We start from the raw sequence: 19,661 nt of genomic DNA on the forward strand, positions 1-19,661 counted from the left end.
ACATGAACTTAATATACATGTTCGGGTATAGTGCATAGGGAAAGCATAGGTTGTTGGTTTATGAGCATGGAAAATGGTTCTTTAGCATGCATGAATGGATACACCTGTCTTCCACTTGTTAATTTCTATCCATATATGCTACTCATATATTGCCATGCCAGTTACTCCTTTCGTTTTCTTCCCAACTACACAAAGGCAAATTAGGAAAAAACAACCTCCTTTGTACATACATACATACCTATTCATTCTATTTTCTAAATCCATTTAGTTGCATCAATAAATAAAAATATTATTTTCAGTTCAACCATCACTACAAAAAAAAAATTGTGTTATTGTCTTTGCCCTATGTTGGTTGTGTTATTGTCTTTGCCTTCTAAAGATCCAGATTGCAATTTTTTTATTTTTTATTTTTGGGCTTTTGATATGCACATTTCAGTTTTTTATTTTTTATTTTCTTTTTTTGGTTAATTCGATCATTTGACATTGTCTATATGATCCTAGAACCTTTTCATTTTTCTTCTTTTAGACCTCTCCAGACCCCTCCAATCTGAAGCATACGCCGAAAACTATTTTAGTTGCACCACTCTTACATAAAATATGCAATTAAATACAAAGATATATATTCCTAAAATGCAATTAACTAATACGCATTTGACAATGTAGAAATCTAAAGAAATATATCTTTGTCTGCCTCCATCCTTTTCTATTATAATAATTGATAACTAATTATTTGTTGCAAGGTTTTTATTTCCTTTCTATATGTTCTCATGTTAAAAACAAGTATTTGTGTGTACCAGGTCAGAGCAGGTTTGTGCAAATGTGAATTTTCTCAATATTGTGATTCTCAAGGATAAGGTTTCACTGAGGCGACAGTGAGAAGATTTACAGTGTAATGTCACAAGTATCCATGACACTTGAGGTGTGTTTTGCATATGTTTGGTGTTTCTTGATATTATAATACTCACACACATGCGAGATGTCTCTTGGATTAGGAATATTTAAATGAAATCTTATGGAATGAACTATGCTTCCTCTAGTTTATATATTTAAATATTTATTGGTGTTTTTTATTTTATAATTATAAACATTCAAATTCATTAACTTAAAAATTATTTATTTCAAGCATCAGATATTGAAAGTAGTGTTCCATCACCTAATCAAATAATAGGATCAAGTGCTAGAAGCAAAACTGATTAGGGATGTGTGTTTTAGTTTAAAATTATGTATGAACTTTTGAACAATTATGTGTTTTAATTTTCAATTATGTATCAACTTTTGAACAATATTATGTATTTTAATTTTCAATTATGTATCAACTTTTGAACAATATTATGTATTTTAATTTTCAATTATGATTCAACTTTTGAACAATATTACGTGTGCTTTAATTTTCAATGAAATAAATGGATGCTTATAACTTTATACATTATTTCATTTTACTAGTATTTTATTTTTTATTATAAAAATATATTATGTTTAGTTCAATTGTAAAAACCAGATTATAAAAAATTGGTGGTTAAATTTTATTTATTTAGAATTAAAATTACGTCAATTAAAACCAGCGTATTATTTTGCAATTTTATTATAATATTGTCAGTTAAAACACCACATTATATCGTATATAATGGCCCTAAAATATTTTTAAATGAATTAAATTGCGACAATTATAACTGACACTACTTACACATAAAAACCGCCACTTTAAACATAGTGTTAAAGTGGCAGGTGTTGCGGTGGGTAGCGTAAAACTGCCAAATTAAACTTTGTGGTGGCCAATGCTATGGCGGTTTGGGAAACTGCCACACACGTATATTGTAGCGGTTATAAATGCCATTTTATACGAAAATAATCGCCACACTATACACAAATTTTTTGTAGTGAGTGCCTATATTTAATATGAAATATTACTAAAATCTAGCACTTATCATGTCTCTCTCCTAGTCTCATAGAGTATATAATTCCCCTTGAAAAGTCATCCAACTTGCCCTAATATACAGTTGTGCTAAAACATACTAAAAAAGCATAATAGAAAAGGTTCTGTCTAATCCTCACAAAAGACAAAAACAAATCCTTCTAGATGTAGTCATTTAACCAAGTGGGCCTAGATCCCTTCTAATGGGCCTTGTAGTTGTAAGTCTGGTATCAATAGTTGGCCTCGACAAAGTAACCTTGTCCTCAAGGTTTTTGTTGGATGAGCTTGGTAAGTGAGTCGTGGTTGATGATGCGGTTGGATAGGAGCTTGGGATGGGGAGAGTGAAATGAGGTGGTGTGGTTATTGATGGATTGTAATTGAGAATTGGTGTTGTATTTTATGGGGAAAATGATTCGGCCACCTTGGGTTTATGGTGGCAATGCGGGAAGGTGTTTGATGGTTTGATGTTGGTGGGGGTTGGTGGGCCAATGTAGTTTTTGTGGTGTGTGGATGGTTCTAGAAGTGAGAGGGTGGGAATATATGGAGTGGGAATGTTTGTTAGGCTTGTTGTAGTCTTTTGGGTCACGTTGGTTGTAGTGTGGGAGTGTGCTTTTGGTAAGGAGGGGTGAGAGTGGGTTCTAGGATGGGTTTGGAGCCCAGAGGTAATTATGTTGAATGCAGAGGGTTTTGGAACCTTGGGACAAGTGGGTGCGTGCCAACTGCATTTTTTAAATCCTGAATAAAATCACGTGAAGGTATGTCACACTGTTTGTGATGAGGCTCAATGTAAGCTATAGATGGAGGACGCGTGGCTTGTGCTAATGAATCCAGTACCGTGTTAGGTGAGTTTATTGGTGGAAGTAAAGTCTCAGTTAGGGTTATGTTGTGGGTAGATTTTGGACAGCACTCAAGATAAGACCCAATGATAATAGGAGACTCAACTCACTAAACATCTGACAAAGTTTCTTTACTTTCAAAATTCACTGTGTAAAAACACATGAGGCAAGACACCCTTTATATAGGAGAGAGTGACTTGGGTAACAAGAGTCAGAGGGGTAGGGGTGTCATTTGTGAGAAACCTTCTAGAAGGTAGGTCAAAGAAACCGTAAACCTAGGTGCACATGTCATGAAAGGTGGGCCAATTTACTAAGTACACCCTACTCTTAGTTTATTCTTCTATTTGCTACCCCCAAAGTGAGCCCAATTTATGCTAAGTACACCCCATATTATGCTATGTACACCCTAATCTACTGAAATTAAAAATAAAGAGATTAGCTGGTGCTCAGCTCCCATCATATGGGTTTTGCTCCTGGTGGTCCTATGAGGAATGATAGGCTCTGAGGCACTGGCTATGGAGTGATCCTGACCTAGCCCTAGGTCTTGTGTCATGCTCTTAGTCATCTTCTAGAAGGTTGGGCTAGCTTAGTGGGTTCTCTATCTCTCAGGGCTTCATCAATTTGTGACCAGGAAAATATTTTAATCACAATTGTAACATAAGTCAGTTGATCTATGTTCTTGTAGTTGGGAGGATGAAAGTTTTTTTTATAGCCAGAGAGGTGGGTGTAGTGGTTGATGTTTGAGGCTGGAAAAGGGGGCGTGGTGGTGGTAAAAGAAGTGGGGATGGTTGGGGAATTATGAGGATTCGATTATACTTCCTTGAATCATGGATTTAGATTTCAAGAACTTTGTAAGGCGCATGGCTTGGGTGATTGAGGTAGGTTGAAGAACAACTATCTCTTGTCTGATTTCTGGGACCAGACCGGAAATGAAACAATTGAGGATCATCTCTAGTGTAAGGCCCAAGGCTATTGCACAATTTTTCAAAATATTCTTGGTACTTAGTGTTATGCTATTTTGACGAAGTTTGAACAATTTATCTTGATGGTTGACATAAGTTGAGGTTCCAAATTGGAGCTATAAGGCACAACTGAATGAGAGTCAGTCACACCCTCAAAACCATCGAGACATAAATACTTTTTGTGTAGTTTCTAGTACCCAAAAGAAATGCAAACTTATCAGCAAAAAATCATAGTAGCTAGAAATTGGTCAACCAATTTGGAATAAAAATATAAAATTGAATATATATTAACAAAAGGATCATTCGGTAGGAGAAAATGGAGGAGAGAAAATATACCTATGTAAAAGCAAAAAAACAGGAAATGAGATAAATAAATGTTACAGTTTAAAAGGCTGAAACAAATAATTTCTGCACTGAAAGACAATGCTGCTACCTATGGAACAGAACTAACAGTAGTTTGTAAAGAATTTGAGCACTGGGAAAGCACAAGGGGTGCTTCAACCTGCATCTTCATTTGACTAAACTTTAGTGCTAGTAAGGGTTTTGATAGCATCACAGAAGTGCTGAAATTTTGTGCATCAGTTTTGTTATCTTCAGCCACCAGGCTACAGCTTCCATGATCTTCTAAAATTTGTTCAGCTTCATCATTTGTTGAGGTGAATGATCCTGAAACCTTCAATGGCTTCAATGCTTGCACCCTATTCAATATTGAGAAGACAGGGTGAAAAGGCATAATATTGATTAATCTCTTTGTGCTTTCTGAAGTTTAAAAGAAAAAGTAACCCATTTTTGTTATATTATCATAAGATTGTTCTATGATAAGCATGGTAACAATGATTTATAACTGGTTGATTGTATAGAACTTTTTTAAGTGTAAGAAGTTAAATTCTAGCCTGCATTCAATCTTGCAAGAGTATTTGAGGAGGTTAGGATTATACTCTGTAGCTCCACTGCAAAATTGAAACAAATTGATGATCATTAGTCAAGGAAAACTCAAAACTCTGGTAGCATAATGTGGATATAATGGATTGCTGCAAAAATTTACCTAAAACTTGGAAGTGACATTCTGATTGTTGGGCCTAACCTGAGGCCAAAGCTCAAAGAAGGCACTGCAATCAACATGGTTGTCATCAGTAAAGTCCTTATGGTGTCAATTATAGTTAGAGGGCAAACTAAATAAATCAAACACAATGAAAAACTGTTGTGAAACTTAGCAATTTCACCCTCACACTCTGGCAAGCCTTTTGAATAATTCTAGGGGGAAATGTTTGTTCTTTAGTGATCCCAAATTAGTGTACACTGAATTACTCATTAATTGTTTTAGGAGAGCATTGAAGAAAATGTATACCAACAACCATTTGATAGCAACTAAACCAACAAGAGGCATTGAGATGAGTACTATGACCAAAACTGTATCTTTTTCAAATAATATTAAGGAAACTCAGAGGGCAGTGAAATCCAATAAAAAGAAAATACACTCACCAGGACTGGTGAGACTGATGTTAATATTACATGTCTCTTCTGCATCAACACATTTGATTTTGGTTACTTGAACATTCAGGGGATCCTTTGGACCAGAAAATTTGGCACCAATTCCAATCCTATTAAGAAATTCACTCTTTCTGCCCCTCGGTTGTCTTGAGATTGCTGTAATTGTCTTTTTGAAGAACAGCCAAATTAAATATGCAAATATTCAAAATGTCCTAGACATAGAGAATTCCTAAGTTTAGTTTTATTGATTAGTACTTTATCAAGTATTAGTGTTATGCACACAACTTTTGGCTTAATGTCTAAAGTTTTAGATAAAATCCTCATAACTGACATACAAAATCTCAAGCCCTTTCTAAAAGATTGAAGTGCAATGATGCACTAGGTCTAAACAATTACCTTGGAAAATCTAGCCATCTGGCTTGGAAGCCCCACCTCCTGCCAAAAAAGTGGGAGTTACACCAAAATGGTAAACCAATACCATAATAGAATGTTACATATAGATGGTGAAATCAAGAAAAATACATATATGGTTTGTTTTGGAGCTTTTAATTCTCTCACAGTTTTATCCTTCAAAAATATTTTAGAGAATTAAGAAAGGAAAATATATTTAAAATATTTTAACTTCAACTTCATATAATGTGAAATTCAGCAATTTGTTAAACGTTATTTAGTATGCATGCATATAGGAGTTTTCTCCTACCTTTCTTCCGTGACAACAAGCTTCATCATTGTTCACGTACACCCTCGTTGCCCATCTTTTTGGTAAAAAAAAAAAAATACAATTATAAGAACATCTTGATATATCAAAAAGAAAAAAAAAATCCTGCATAATCGCTCCATGTTTATGCTAAATAAGTGCTTAATCTGATGCAAGCAAGAATTTGGACTAATAAACAATTCTAAAAGAAAAAAATGTTTGAGAATAATGAAGAATAAGACATAGGCCTGAGTCTACTGAATCACCTATAGGTATTATGACATCATGGCTAGTTAAAATATAATGTTCTCATGCAAGCGTCTAGGTTTTATTATAAAGTATGTATGATCTATGAAAGTTTCTGTGTCATTTATTACATTTTGTTTAGATTAGTATATTAACATCTGTAGAACACTTTGGTTATATCCTCTACAACTTCTAGATATTTTTTTAATACTGATTGCATAAAATACATGCATTATAATCGTTTAAAAAATATTAAAAAAAAACTAATTGTTTTAACTTTATAGTAATTAAGAAAAAGAGATAAGATGATTTGAATTATTCATTATTAATATAAGAATGTTTATAATGTTTTAAGGAGTATTAAATACATTTATTATATCCACCTAATTACTTAAAGGGTCATACTTTATTTTTTAGGTAGCAACTTAAAGGAAGTGCACAAACAAGGACATTCATTATACAGAAAATTTACATAGGCAAGTGTATAGATAATATTAAATATTATTTTCTTTTTGTATATTTTTTATATAATGTTATTTTAATAGGAAAACACATAGCCACACATTAGAAAAACAGATGTAAGAATAAAGTTCCTCCTTTCCAAGGCATGAACCTTACCTAATCCCATCAGCTATCCATGTTCTGATTGGGCAAGCTACTATATTATAAAAACAAGGTTGAATTAAGTATTTGGTACCTATATTTATCTCAATCTTTCATTTTAATTTTTAGAGTTTAGTTCTTATGTCTCCACTGTTTATACAGTTAAAAATAACTAAAGTTTAATTATGTTTATATTCTTTACATTCAGATTAAATTGTTTTTCACTTCCATCAAACTAAAAAAATAGTACTGATATGTTGACAGTACAAGATTACAAATGAAAAGAAAAATAATTCTTTTAGTGAGATGTAAACTCCATGTAAGAGATAGAGCAATTTTAAAATTGCATACGACACATCACAGTTGTAAACTAGATAGTTGTTGTCAAGTAAAAAAATTTTAAAAAAAAATCCTTAAATTTAGTATAACATGATTTTAATTAACCCTGTAAATATAATGAGCTACCATAGGCTTGTTTGGATAACATGGCCAACACAAACAAGATCAAATTTGACTGGGGAAAGAGTAGGTAGCAGCAGCATCACATGCAGAAAGCTACCACATCCAATTTGGTTAAAACCATGTTTTGGAATCAATTTTCATATGACTTTGGAACTAGAACCACGTTCCATTTCAATGCTATTCTTCTCCATATTTATTAAATAATATGGAAGAATGAAGAAGTTTCAAAAATAAGTATAATCATCAAAGATGAAAAGTGGGAACATACGCGCAGGATGTTGGGCGGTTCCATACAAGTCCTGCAATCACAACAAGCTGCTACCCATCACAAAGTTCTAATGTCAGCAACAAATTGCACCAATCAATAATTTACGAAAATATGTTTCAAAAAAACATCTGAAGCAAAAACTGAGATTAAAACATAACAGAACCTCATCAAAGACACCAACTGGACTGTCCTCATAACTTGCTAGAAAGAAACCACCAAGAGTGTATCTGCATATAAGGATTGAATTCGGAAACCACAAGTTTCAAATTAAACTTTTATATTACAATAGACAAAAGTCAGATACAATTTCGTAAGTGTGTATTTGCATGAACTGAAAGTATCATTGACAAGTTATGTTAACTTTTATGTTAATTTGTAGTTGCTAAGAGTATATATTATAAGGTCAACTTTAAACCAAACTTATGTTTATAAAATCAACTTATAAATATCACCCCAACTTGTATTGTAATCTCAAACAAAATTGAATCCAAGTTGTCCTATTATAATCACCTCCACCTTACTCTTCAACCTCATGTGTTGAATTCTTTCATTTTTATGATTGAAAAAATTTATATGTAAATGAAATAGTTTACCAATCCTATCAAAGTGTTGGAACTTACAAGTCATAAAATAATACACGTTATAAAAAATTGAATTCTTGAAATAATTCCAACCAGACAATTTTCAAACATTGTTTCCTTTACATAAGAAGTGAACTGTTTCTTCTTGAAGCCAGGAGAATATGACTAAATTAGGAAATAAAGCAGAAAATCACTTGCCTTTTTAACTCACAAACTGATTAATCTCAGGAGCAATTGGAAAACTAATCACTGTTGAAATTTATTCTCCGTTTTGTAGTAACCCTTCTAAAGCAAGTACAAGTATACCTACCCAAAAGCTTCAACTAATTTGAATTCTCTGGGAATGTATGCTCGAGCTTTCTCTGCCTTCACAAGATGAAGTTGATACCAGGCACTGATATATATCAGAAACAGAACTAGTTAGTTAAACTTAAACCCCTACCCTCAGTGACAACCAAACACAGAGCAAGACATGGTAACTATAGAAAAAAAAAAATGTTACACTCACCTGCCTCTAAATACCCATGGAGGTTTGCCATACCCAGAAGAAGATCTCCCCTCTACAGCTTTCATTAACACTGAATGGTAAATTGACAACCAAATTGAACACGAGCTCAAATTTGTCAGAAACAGATCAGAAATTGTGGTAATCGATTGCCACAGGTAATTAAGGTGAAAAACCAGTGTGTATTTCTCTTTGAAATGATACAGTAATTACATTTACAACATACTAATGAATGCATTAACATTAGGCGGCCAGAACTTACATGATTGAGTTTGGTGGCTGAGGAGATGAGTGAGACAAGCAAAAGGGAAGGTGTGGTTATGGATGTAACCCCAAGGAATGGAGAAAACACAGTGAATGAAGATGGAGAAATGGTGAACGAAGAGTGAGAGAAGAGGGTAAGGTGTGGTATGGTACAGAACTGAAATATTTGGAAACGAATGGATAAACTGAAACATTTCATCCTGCGTGTCCTTTTGTATGGACATAAACTACACACGGACAACCTTTGGCGCCAACACAAAGTAAAAAAAAAACAACCTTGACCTGTAAGAAATCAATTTATTTTAACAGCCAAAATTAGAATGACATTTTTAACCTAATGGATTTATCAAAATAAGAATAAAAACTTATAAAATTTATATATTTTTTTAAAATATGTAAACATGTAATAGTATTATTATTTAAAAAATATATACTTAGACATTAGTTTTTCATTATTTATTATAATGTAAAATGAAATATTTATACGGTGATATATATATATATATATATATATATATATAAATGGTCAAAATCTATCTTTTTACTTGGCTATCCTTAAATATGGTTAAAGTAGGCTTTGTTTCTTTAAAAATATAAATATATTTAAGTAAACAAATAAGATGTAATTTATTGGAGGAATTATTTTCATATTATTTGGTTATGTTTGTTTCTACATTAAGGTGATATTTTTTTTAAATATACGAAATTATATAAATTCTTAATTATAAGCGTATAGAGAAAGCATATCTATTAATAGTATTGCAATTATTATTGGAGCCACTTGACAAAATAAACAATTATCATTCATTTGTTTGGATAGCTATTTTATTTCTCTTTGTTTTGTGGAGTTTTGTTTTTTTTCTTTTGCCTTTTCTTTACCATTAAGGCAATTATAGAAATGGATGAGTGGATCAGAAAACGAAATCTTTGTAGATTTTATTTGAAGTCACTTATTGTCATAATCTTAGCAACATTTTCGTGCCTCTACTTTGCCACCAGAATCTAAGGAAGATCGTATTTGGGCCATTCATCTATGACGTAATCAATTTTATGTGTGCATGCCATAACACTTTACAAACAAGAATTTTCCACTTTAACATAATCTCCAGAAGTTTTTGTTTTATACAAACTTATTCTCATGAATTCTGGAAGCTTATTCATCTCTCAGAAGAGTACTAGAAACTTCCACTTCCAAGCAAATGATTTATACCTTTATATAATAAGAGTTTTTAATTCCAAAAACACATATAAATACTAAAAAAAATTATTAAATAAAAATTAATTCTAAAATTAAAAATTAATTTTTTTATTAAATTATATAAAATTAAAAACTAATTTGTTATTAAATTATATATTAGGTTTAAAAAATTATTGATATATAAAATAAATTTTATTATTAAAAAAAATTTAAAATTAATTTTTAAACTAGTATTTAATTAATTATCAATATTTTTACTCTTTTACTTTAAGTTCTAAAGTTGATAGTTGAAATCCTGATATTTAATTAAATATTAATTTTTAAATTAATTTATAAATTTGTTAATAATAAATATTTATAATTTTTTAATCTCTAAAATAATATTTTATTTAATTAATATAATAATAAATTATTTTTTATTTAATAATTTTTTTATAGTAATATATTCCACAACTTTATCTTATAGATTACACGTAGCTATTTGGAACTTTATTCCAAAAATTATATAAAAAAATGCAGGTATGAAATGAAATAAAAGAAGATCAATCATTCGCTTAAATTCTTATTAATTCCTTACCAAACAAAAATGAAAAATATCCAAATCCACTAAAAAAAAATTAGTATTACCTACAAATTTTTATTTACGAATTTTAATTCGTAGGTAAATTCCGCATTACCTACAGATATTACTTACGAACAACATTACCTACAGATATTTTTTACAGATATGAATCCGTAGGTAAATTTAACATTACCTACCAACTATTACTCATGAATCTTATTACCTAAACTTTTACTCACGAATCTCTATTACCCACAGATCTCTATTACCTACTAACTATTATCATAATAATTATATACATAATATTAAAAATATTATTCTAATATAATTAATTATAACATCATAAATAATATTTATAAATAATAATAATAAAAAATAATAATCATAACTAATAAATATAACATATTATTAATATTATAAAATTAATAATATTAATAGAATAATATAATTAGTATTATGTTAATAATATTAATAATAATAATAAAATTAGAAATATTAATAGTATTAATGATATTAATAATATAATAAAATTAATAATATTAGTAATAATAAAATTAATAATATTAACACTATTAAAAAATAATATTAATATTATTTATAATATTAACACTATTTATAACAATATTAATTATATTTAACAATATTAATCATTTTTAATAATATTAATAATATATTTAATAATATTAAAAAAATTTATAATATTTAATAATATTAATAATATTTAATAATATTAATAATATTCAATAATATTAATAATATTTAATAATATTAATAATATTTAATAATATTAATAATATTCAATAATATTAATAATATTTAATAATGTTAATAATATTTAATAATATTAATAATATTTGATAATGTTAATAATATTTAATAATATTAATAATATTTGATAATATTAATAATATTTAATAATATTAATAATATTTAATAATATTAATAATATTTAATAATATTTAATAATATTAATAATATTTAATAATATGAATAATATTTAACAATATTAATAATATTTAATAATATGAATAATATTTAACAATATTAATAATATTTAATAAAATTAATAATATTTAAAAATATTAATAATATTTAATAAAATTAATAATATTAATAATATTTCAGTATATTAATAATATTTAATAATATTAATAATGTTTAATAATATTTTATAATATTTAATAATATTTTATAATATTTAATAATATTTTATAATATTTAATAATATTTTATAATATTTAATAATATTTTATAATATTTAATAATATTTTATAATATTTAATAATATTTTATAATATTTAATAATATTTTATAATATTTAATAATATTTTATAATATTTAATAATATTTTATAATATTTAATAATATTTTATAATATTATTAATATTAATAATATTAATAATATTTAATAATATTTAATAATATTTAATAATATTAATAATATTTAATAATATTTAATAATATTTAATAATATTAATAATATTTAATAATATTAATAATATTTAATAATATTTAATAATATTTAATAATATTAATAATATTTAATAATATTTAATAATATTTAATAATATTAATAATATTTAATAATATTAATAATATTTAATAATATTAATAATATTTAATAATATTAATAATATTTAATAATATTAATAATATTTAATAATATTAATAATATTTAATAATATTAATAATATTTAATAATATTAATAATATTTAATAATATTAATCATATTTAATAATATTAATCATATTTAATAATATTAATAATATTTAATAATATTAATCATATTTAATAATATTAATCATATTTAATAATATTAATCATATTTAATAATATTAATCATATTTAATAATATTAATCATATTTAATAATATTAATCATATTTAATAATATTAATCATATTTAATAATATTAATCATATTTAATAATATTTAATAATATTAATAATATTTAATAATATTCAATAATATTAATAATATTAATATTCAATAATATTAGTAATATTCAATAATATTAGTAATATTCAATAATATTAGTAATATTCAATAATATTAGTAATATTCAATAATATTAGTAATATTCAATAATATTAGTAATATTCAATAATATTAGTAATATTCAATAATATTAGTAATATTCAATAATATTAGTAATATTTAACAATATTAATAATATCTAATAATATTAATAATATCTAATAATATTAATAATATTTAACAATATTAATAATATTAATAATATTTACTAATGTTAATAATATTAATAATATTTACTAATGTTAATAATATTAATAATATTTAATAATGTTAATAATATTTATAATATTTAATAATGTTAATAATATTAACATTACTTAATAATATTTAACAATATTAATAATATTTAATAATATTAATAATACTTAATAATCATTAGTAATATTAATAATATTTAATAATATAAATAATGGTAGTAATTTTTATATTATTAATTATATTAATATCGATAATCTTACTAATAAGTATAATAATAATCCTAATATGACAACAAAACTTGACTGACTCACACCTGCTACAGTTTAGTTCTAACTTTAATTACAATTATCATAACATATATAATTATTGTCAATATTAATCATAAAAATTGGAATAAAATAATATTTGTAAATAATAATTGAAATAAATCAAATAATAATTAAAATTTTAAAAATAAAGTATATTGAATTACTCTACGGATTGGAGTTGGTGGGGGTAACTACTGTTTGCATTATCCACAGACACTCCTGTTCGTAGGTAAATTACCTACGCCCAAATTACATACGATTTTTTTTTCGTAGGTAATACTGATTTACCTATGAATTTTGGATGTTACCTACGAAATTTTTCAGTATATAAATTGAATTTTCCTTGTAGTGATCCACCACCATAAAATTTTCCCTACCAAATTAATCATCCATAACTACAAAGTTAAGAGTGTTTGGAGTGATAAGTTGAAACATGATTTAATATGTAAATCAAGTATCGTGTTTGAAAGGTTAAAATATAAATAAAAATGATTTGTTTTTATAATTTTTAAGAATTTTATGTTTTATTGATTTTATCTTGTTTGGTAGGATTGTTGGGATTTGACTTGGTTTTACATTTAATTGTAACCAAACCACCTTTACTAAATAGACGATTTAATAAAGTAAAAAAAAAATCAATTACATATTTAATTAATTAATTTAAAACCAAACTAAATTAAACAATATTCAAAACAAAATTCAAAATTAAAACTATATGTTTTATACATGAAACGTGATCAAATAAGAATTTAATATTTAACCTTACATGAGTAAATTTGATTAATGTGATGTTATTATATATGTGATGATTGTCTCTCTATAAAATTATACGTATAATAACTTATATGCAAAAATAGATATATGTAATTTGAACAACTTGGATATATATATATATATATATATATATATATATATATATCGTAATTAATTTGATTATAACTGGTTGAACATAGGTTTTGATGTTTCCAAATGTAAGTGTATTGCTTGAAAACTCTGTTGCTGGTTGTATGTGTGTCTTGTGTAGTTTGAATTTGTTAATTCACTCAGAGTTATGAATCAAGGTTGTTTGATTCAAATTCTTTTGGAAAAGAAATGTTTTCTAAAGAAAGTGGAAAATCAACCTGTTGAAATTTCGATTCAATTGGTTGTTTTACACTTAGAGTATTTTGAAAATGATTTGAAAAAAGCTTGAAATTAGTTGACTTTGATGTCAAGCCAATTCAACCGATTGTTTCATGGTTTCAATCGGTTGATTTTTTGAAAATAACATAATTCTGTTAAGTTCATTTGATCTAATTTAATTGATTTAAAACTGTTTTTGGCTCTTGCATAAAATGTTTTTAACAACTGTTTTGAAGATAAATAAGTGGTTATACGCTCATGGTTGTTATTGATTCAAGATAACACTTTCAAAACAGTTTTCCAATATTGCTTCAAGCTTTGGATATTTTCCTAAGAATGAAATAGGATTGCATTGTATTCTTTTTACTTCAATCTGAGATTGTACCCAAGTGTACTCATTCCTTTCTCTCTTGACTACTGTAGTTCTGTAAAGACTGATGTTGTGCAGATTCAGAGGTTGTTCTAAAATCTGTTGTGTTTTGTCAAATGTGGTGTGTTCTTGAAGGGTTCAAGATCACCTCTTTGGTGTGTGTTGTGTAATCAAGGTGTTTGATTGCTTAGTGAATTCTCAGAGATTTCTAAGGATTGGGTGTAACTCTTGGTAAAGAGTGAACCTATATAAACTCTCTGTATTGATCTCTCTATCCCTACTCTTTCTTAAATATGTTTTTGCTTTGTTTTTAACACTACTGATAAAAACAATCGATTGTTTCGCAAAAACAACTGGTTGATTTTATGGAATCACATTAAAAACAGTTTTGAAATTGGCTGAACTTATTTCTATTTCTTTGATTTCTCATTGGCTTTCAATCTACCTTCAACATTTGCGAAAATCTTTCAAAAACAATTTATCCCCCATTTTGTTTAAGGCCTACATTTCTAACATAACTAACTAAGTGACGAGTACTTAGTAATAAACTTATCTTTAGATATTTTAGTCTAGGTACAAAGTTAATAAATACATATTGGTTCTCTAAAAAGTACTTATTAAATTTTCTTATTTTAATTCTCATAGGTGGATCTTGATCAATAATTTTCGAGAGAGGGAAGACAAAATAATATACTCAAACTAAACGTAATTTTAATATGTCTAATCTCCATGAAAAGCTACTAGAGTCCATTCTCTACTGGTTGCAAGGTAGCGTGGGTGAGTTTCTTTTCCTCCTACTCACGTACTACACTACCATTACCTTGCACATTAAAAAAGGGTAGGCTTTAGAAACCGTAGATCTTACGACGGAGGCTTGGGGGGCAAAGGCTACCCCCTATCGTGCTTATATGCTCTGCCATATAACCATATAATCAAAAGTAGGATTATCACATCAACATCATCATATTATGAGATGGATCCATCAACCATCGATGCCCTCAAAGCCCACAGGAAACTCTCATTCCATAAAAAAGCAAAATCTCCAAAACATAATAACTAACATGCAGGAAAAATTTGATAAGGATATGGAGCTCTTGCAAAATTAGCATCGTGTTGAGTTGAAAGTCTTCCACGAGCAACTTGCCTTATTGAACCAAGATCGGACCACACAGCGATCAGAGTAGAATTTGCAAGCTTGTATTTAGCATACCGAATAGGTCGTTATATCTCGTCTAACCCCAATGACAGAGCATGATGAAGATGGGGTTGACTAGTGCGTGATACAAGTTTGTGATCAACAAATGTCCTTTAAATTTGTTCCAACGGTCCCACTAAATGTGGCCTTGAGAGCCAACCTCACTAATTTTCATCCCTATAAACCATATGCCATGAATGCTTAAATTCCTGATAAGTGGAAGTAGACTTGTATTGAAAAAATGTCTGGTTGTTCAATCACGAAGGTAATAATTGCTAAATGTTCTTAAACTTCATATCAAATTAGACATAAAAAATTAATAGATTGTATGTAAAATATCATGGAAAGGATGTCTTTTTCCCCAAAATTCATCTTTGACTCACAACAAAACAAAGGAGTAGTAAAATGACCACTTTAAGGTTTAGAAAACTCAGATTTCGCTGAGCCCAAATATTAATAATATTAGTAATAATAATAAAGATATAAAAATTTGTATATAGAACATTTTCTATGTCACATTAAATATGATTTTTTTCTGTAGACAATATTACATACAAATTTTTTATATGTAATATTAAATTTACAAACAGGTAAAAACTCAAATAATATTCGTATGTAATGCTATATTTACCTACGAATCTGTATCCGTATGTAATAATCTATATGTAAAATTTAAATATTTTGTAGTAATTGAAAGCAAAATGTGTATTATTATTTACAAATTTTACTTAATTACTATTTTGAATAAATAATTTAAATATTTAAATTTATCGAAATAATTGTTTGTGAAATTGAATAAATTAAGTTGTAACTTTTTATATTATGCATCTTTATTTTTAAGGGATATATTTTTACTTATTTCAATTATAAAAGTCAAATGTGAAATATTGAGTCATGTTCATATAAATAAACTAAACTATCTTTTAAAAATTATGATGAATGTTAAATTTTCACCATTTATGAGACTATGTGCATGCACGGGTCATTCTTTTTATTTTATTTCTTAAATTTTATGTACTTGTATAGATAAAGTAGACCTATATATTACTTGGAACAATTTGTACAATTGTTGATGCGACGTTTGCCTCCTCGCTCCTCTCTTTAAGTCTCCTCCTTTAATTATTGATGCTCGATCAGGATTGACCTGAAAAATGTACTGTGTACAAAGAGTGTATAGTGAAAGCTGATTAAAGCGTACCTTACACCTTTGTAAAGAGTTTATTTATAGTGCTTAGTCATGGACCCTTGTTGTGATGGGCCAAATCAATCAAATATTTGTTGCTAACTGATTTATAACATGATCCCTAATCTATAGTGAGGTATATTAGTATATTGGATATTAATGTCACCTGGATTTTATAGGACATAATCATAATTCGTAGGGAGTTTCCATAATTGTCATTGTTGTCATTTATTGAGCGTCTTTAATATATATAACTTGTCCGGTACCGACCAATACATTTTATTTAGAATATTATTTTCAAAATAGGGTTTGCTTCCCGAACCCCACATATATTTTAAAATTATCAATTTACCTTTTTTGATTTTATAATAATTATAGTTTTCAAAATATCTCATAAATACATTTTATAATAAAAAAATGGTAAAATTCGTAATATAAGAAAAAAATACATTTTTAATTAAACAATCCAAAAATTGTGGCTATTTCACCGTTTAAAAGTGATTGCACAATATAAAAATGTTAAAAAATATTGAAAATAAATAATTTTAGAATATACATTTCATAACACAAATTCTAAATTTAATTTTTGAATTTTAAAATACATAAACTTTGACGAGGTTACTTAATTCGAAGAATACATAAACTTTGAGGTTAGTTAATTTGAAGTGTTTCCAACAAAACCATAGGGAGGGATATTTTTTTAGATTACCTATAACTTTATGTAGGAAGAAAAGTAGGAAGAAAAAGCCTCTAAAAAAGTTATATAACCAATGTAACATTCCACTATTTTTATTAATTAATTATTATCTCTTTTTTACTAAACACAATAAGTCTAAGTTTTTTTCTCCATAAAATAAATCACAACATAAATTGTTTTTTTTTTTAAAAAAAAAACTCATACTAGAAATCACTATGAACTTTGGTATCTTAGCTAGCTTAGCTTGACACTTCAAAATTCACCAATCATATGTATCACATGAAAATTTTATTAAATAAATGAAAAGAAAAAAGTTACAAAACATGGAGGTCACACCAAATCCATATAAAAAGAAGAACACACTCCTAATTAAATCCTAAATAACGGGAGTTGGAACCTGTTATGCAAAAATCAAAACTAATACAAACATGATACCGTATAAAATTTATCTAATTTTTTTACGCCAAGGCCAACTAATTTGTCAGCACAATGATTTCCTGAAGTACGAGAAACCCTAAACTTCATGTCTTCACAGATCTTCAAACATTTCCTCCATCTCCCTCTAAGAGTTCAAGAAACTACACTAGCAACCAGAAAAGCTTGGTAAAGCAACAAAGAATCACTTTCCAACAAGAGTATTCTATAACCAACACAATTAGAAAACACAACGGTAAGAATGACACCCATGATTTAAGCAATCAAGCACTTTTGTATCCCAGATATGGAGAGAAACTGCCAATATAATCTCCTCTACTCCCTCGAAGATCCCAACACAAGCAGCCAAACCCGGAGAGCCTTTAGCAGTACAATTCGTATTTAGTTTGATCCAACCTTTAGCAGTTTTATGATTATGCATATTGTTATTGGAAGCATTACCTGACATACGAATGCACCATTTAACAGTGTGAATGGTCGAGTGTAAGGTAATGATCTTTTGAAACCTTACATGATTCCTCCTCCTCTAGATCATGCATAAGGAAAAGGTGATAGTTACAAGTCGAATGTGCTTTACCAAGGGGCTCCCTAGAGATTTAAGAAAAGAGATCATTCTTGAATGATAAATGTGAGTGTTGACCTTTTTTGACAAGTGTACCGAGTCAGAAGTAATAATTTATCTCAAAGACGGATATCAAACTAACAAGGAATAGTTCTATTAAAATTTTAATGTGTAACATTCACTAGATATTGAAATGTGTGCAGTAAATTGATTCAAGGTATATGACCATTGATTAAATAAAATTTGCTTGTAATTTAAATAAAAATAGAGTAAATAAATGGTTATGAAAAGTTGATTGATAGAATTGGGATTAAAGTTAATTTTTCTCACTCATTTAAATTTTGATAAATAAAAACATATAATATTATTACTTAATTGATATTGATGCAACAAAAAGAGTCATTCAAATTGATTCCTCATATATGAAATTATTAAGATCATCTCCTAAACATTGATTCCTCAACTATTTAGCAAAAGTTTTTATCATTAAGAAAATATGTTATAAAATATTTGATATATAATATTCTATTCATAGGATTAAAACACATCAAGTATTTTCATTTAAGTCAGATCGTCAAAAATACTTCCTAGTCAATTCCAAGGATTTAAATTAAGAATAAAAATTCAATCTTTAAGCATAAAATGAAAATAACAATATCAAATAAGAGTAGAATGTTATAGATAAATATTACCTCAATCCATAGGAGTTTGAAACGATTACATTCAATCCCAAAGGAAAGAAATTAGCCACTCATGATGGTCATTTCTATTCATAATATATTCCTTTGCTTCATCTCTCTGTAAATTCCTGAACATAACACAATATTGGGAATGAATAACTCTAATAATCTCATAACTCCAAAATATATTATTAAATTTTAATTTTTCAAATTAGAGTCGAGTCATAGGTTAATCAACAATTAAAATCAATAAACACCTAACTTTTTGCATGAAATTTCACTAAATA

The 19,661-nt window shown here is 27.2% G+C and overlaps 1 protein-coding gene across 3 annotated transcripts; it reads right to left on the minus strand.

Annotated features, from left to right (window-relative positions):
- Positions 1–3,966: 3,966 nt before the first annotated feature.
- Positions 3,967–9,020, minus strand: LOC137835222 (protein NEOXANTHIN-DEFICIENT 1). 3 transcript variants are annotated; one of them, XM_068643621.2, is made up of 11 exons: positions 8,826–9,020; positions 8,567–8,636; positions 8,369–8,452; positions 7,641–7,704; positions 7,478–7,524; positions 5,902–5,956; positions 5,598–5,636; positions 5,193–5,367; positions 4,756–4,819; positions 4,604–4,660; positions 3,967–4,408 (listed from the first exon to the last, which is right to left on the minus strand). In XM_068643621.2, exons 2-11 carry the CDS (start codon positions 8,629–8,631, stop codon positions 4,144–4,146), a joined length of 915 nt encoding a protein of 304 aa, XP_068499722.1. In that variant the 5' UTR covers positions 8,632–8,636; positions 8,826–9,020; the 3' UTR covers positions 3,967–4,143. The 3 variants fall into 3 exon arrangements, with proteins under 3 accessions (XP_068499722.1, XP_090158574.1, XP_068499723.1); XM_090302448.1 differs by having other exon boundaries at positions 8,257–8,452; positions 8,826–9,009; XM_068643622.1 differs by having other exon boundaries at positions 4,649–4,660; positions 8,826–9,008.
- Between the last annotated feature and the right edge of the window lie 10,641 nt (positions 9,021–19,661).

Source organism: Phaseolus vulgaris, chromosome 5, assembly GCF_051622355.1.
Source record: "Phaseolus vulgaris cultivar YP4 chromosome 5, ASM5162235v1, whole genome shotgun sequence".
Classification (NCBI taxonomy): Eukaryota; Viridiplantae; Streptophyta; class Magnoliopsida; order Fabales; family Fabaceae; genus Phaseolus; species Phaseolus vulgaris.

What these genes read in the sequence shown, in the direction of transcription:
- LOC137835222 (XM_068643621.2), bottom strand. Translation starts at nt 8,631, where the DNA reads ATGAAAGCTGTAGAGGGGAGATCTTCTTCTGGGTATGGCAAACCTCCA. An exon ending in CATCAGTCTCACCAGTCCTG is followed by an intron (nt 4,820 to 5,192) that starts GTGAGTGTATTT and finishes TGTTGATTGCAG; the next exon opens with TGCCTTCTTTGAGCTTTGGC. An exon ending in TCTTGCAAGATTGAATGCAG is followed by an intron (nt 4,409 to 4,603) that starts GCTAGAATTTAA and finishes AATATTGAATAG; the next exon opens with GGTGCAAGCATTGAAGCCAT.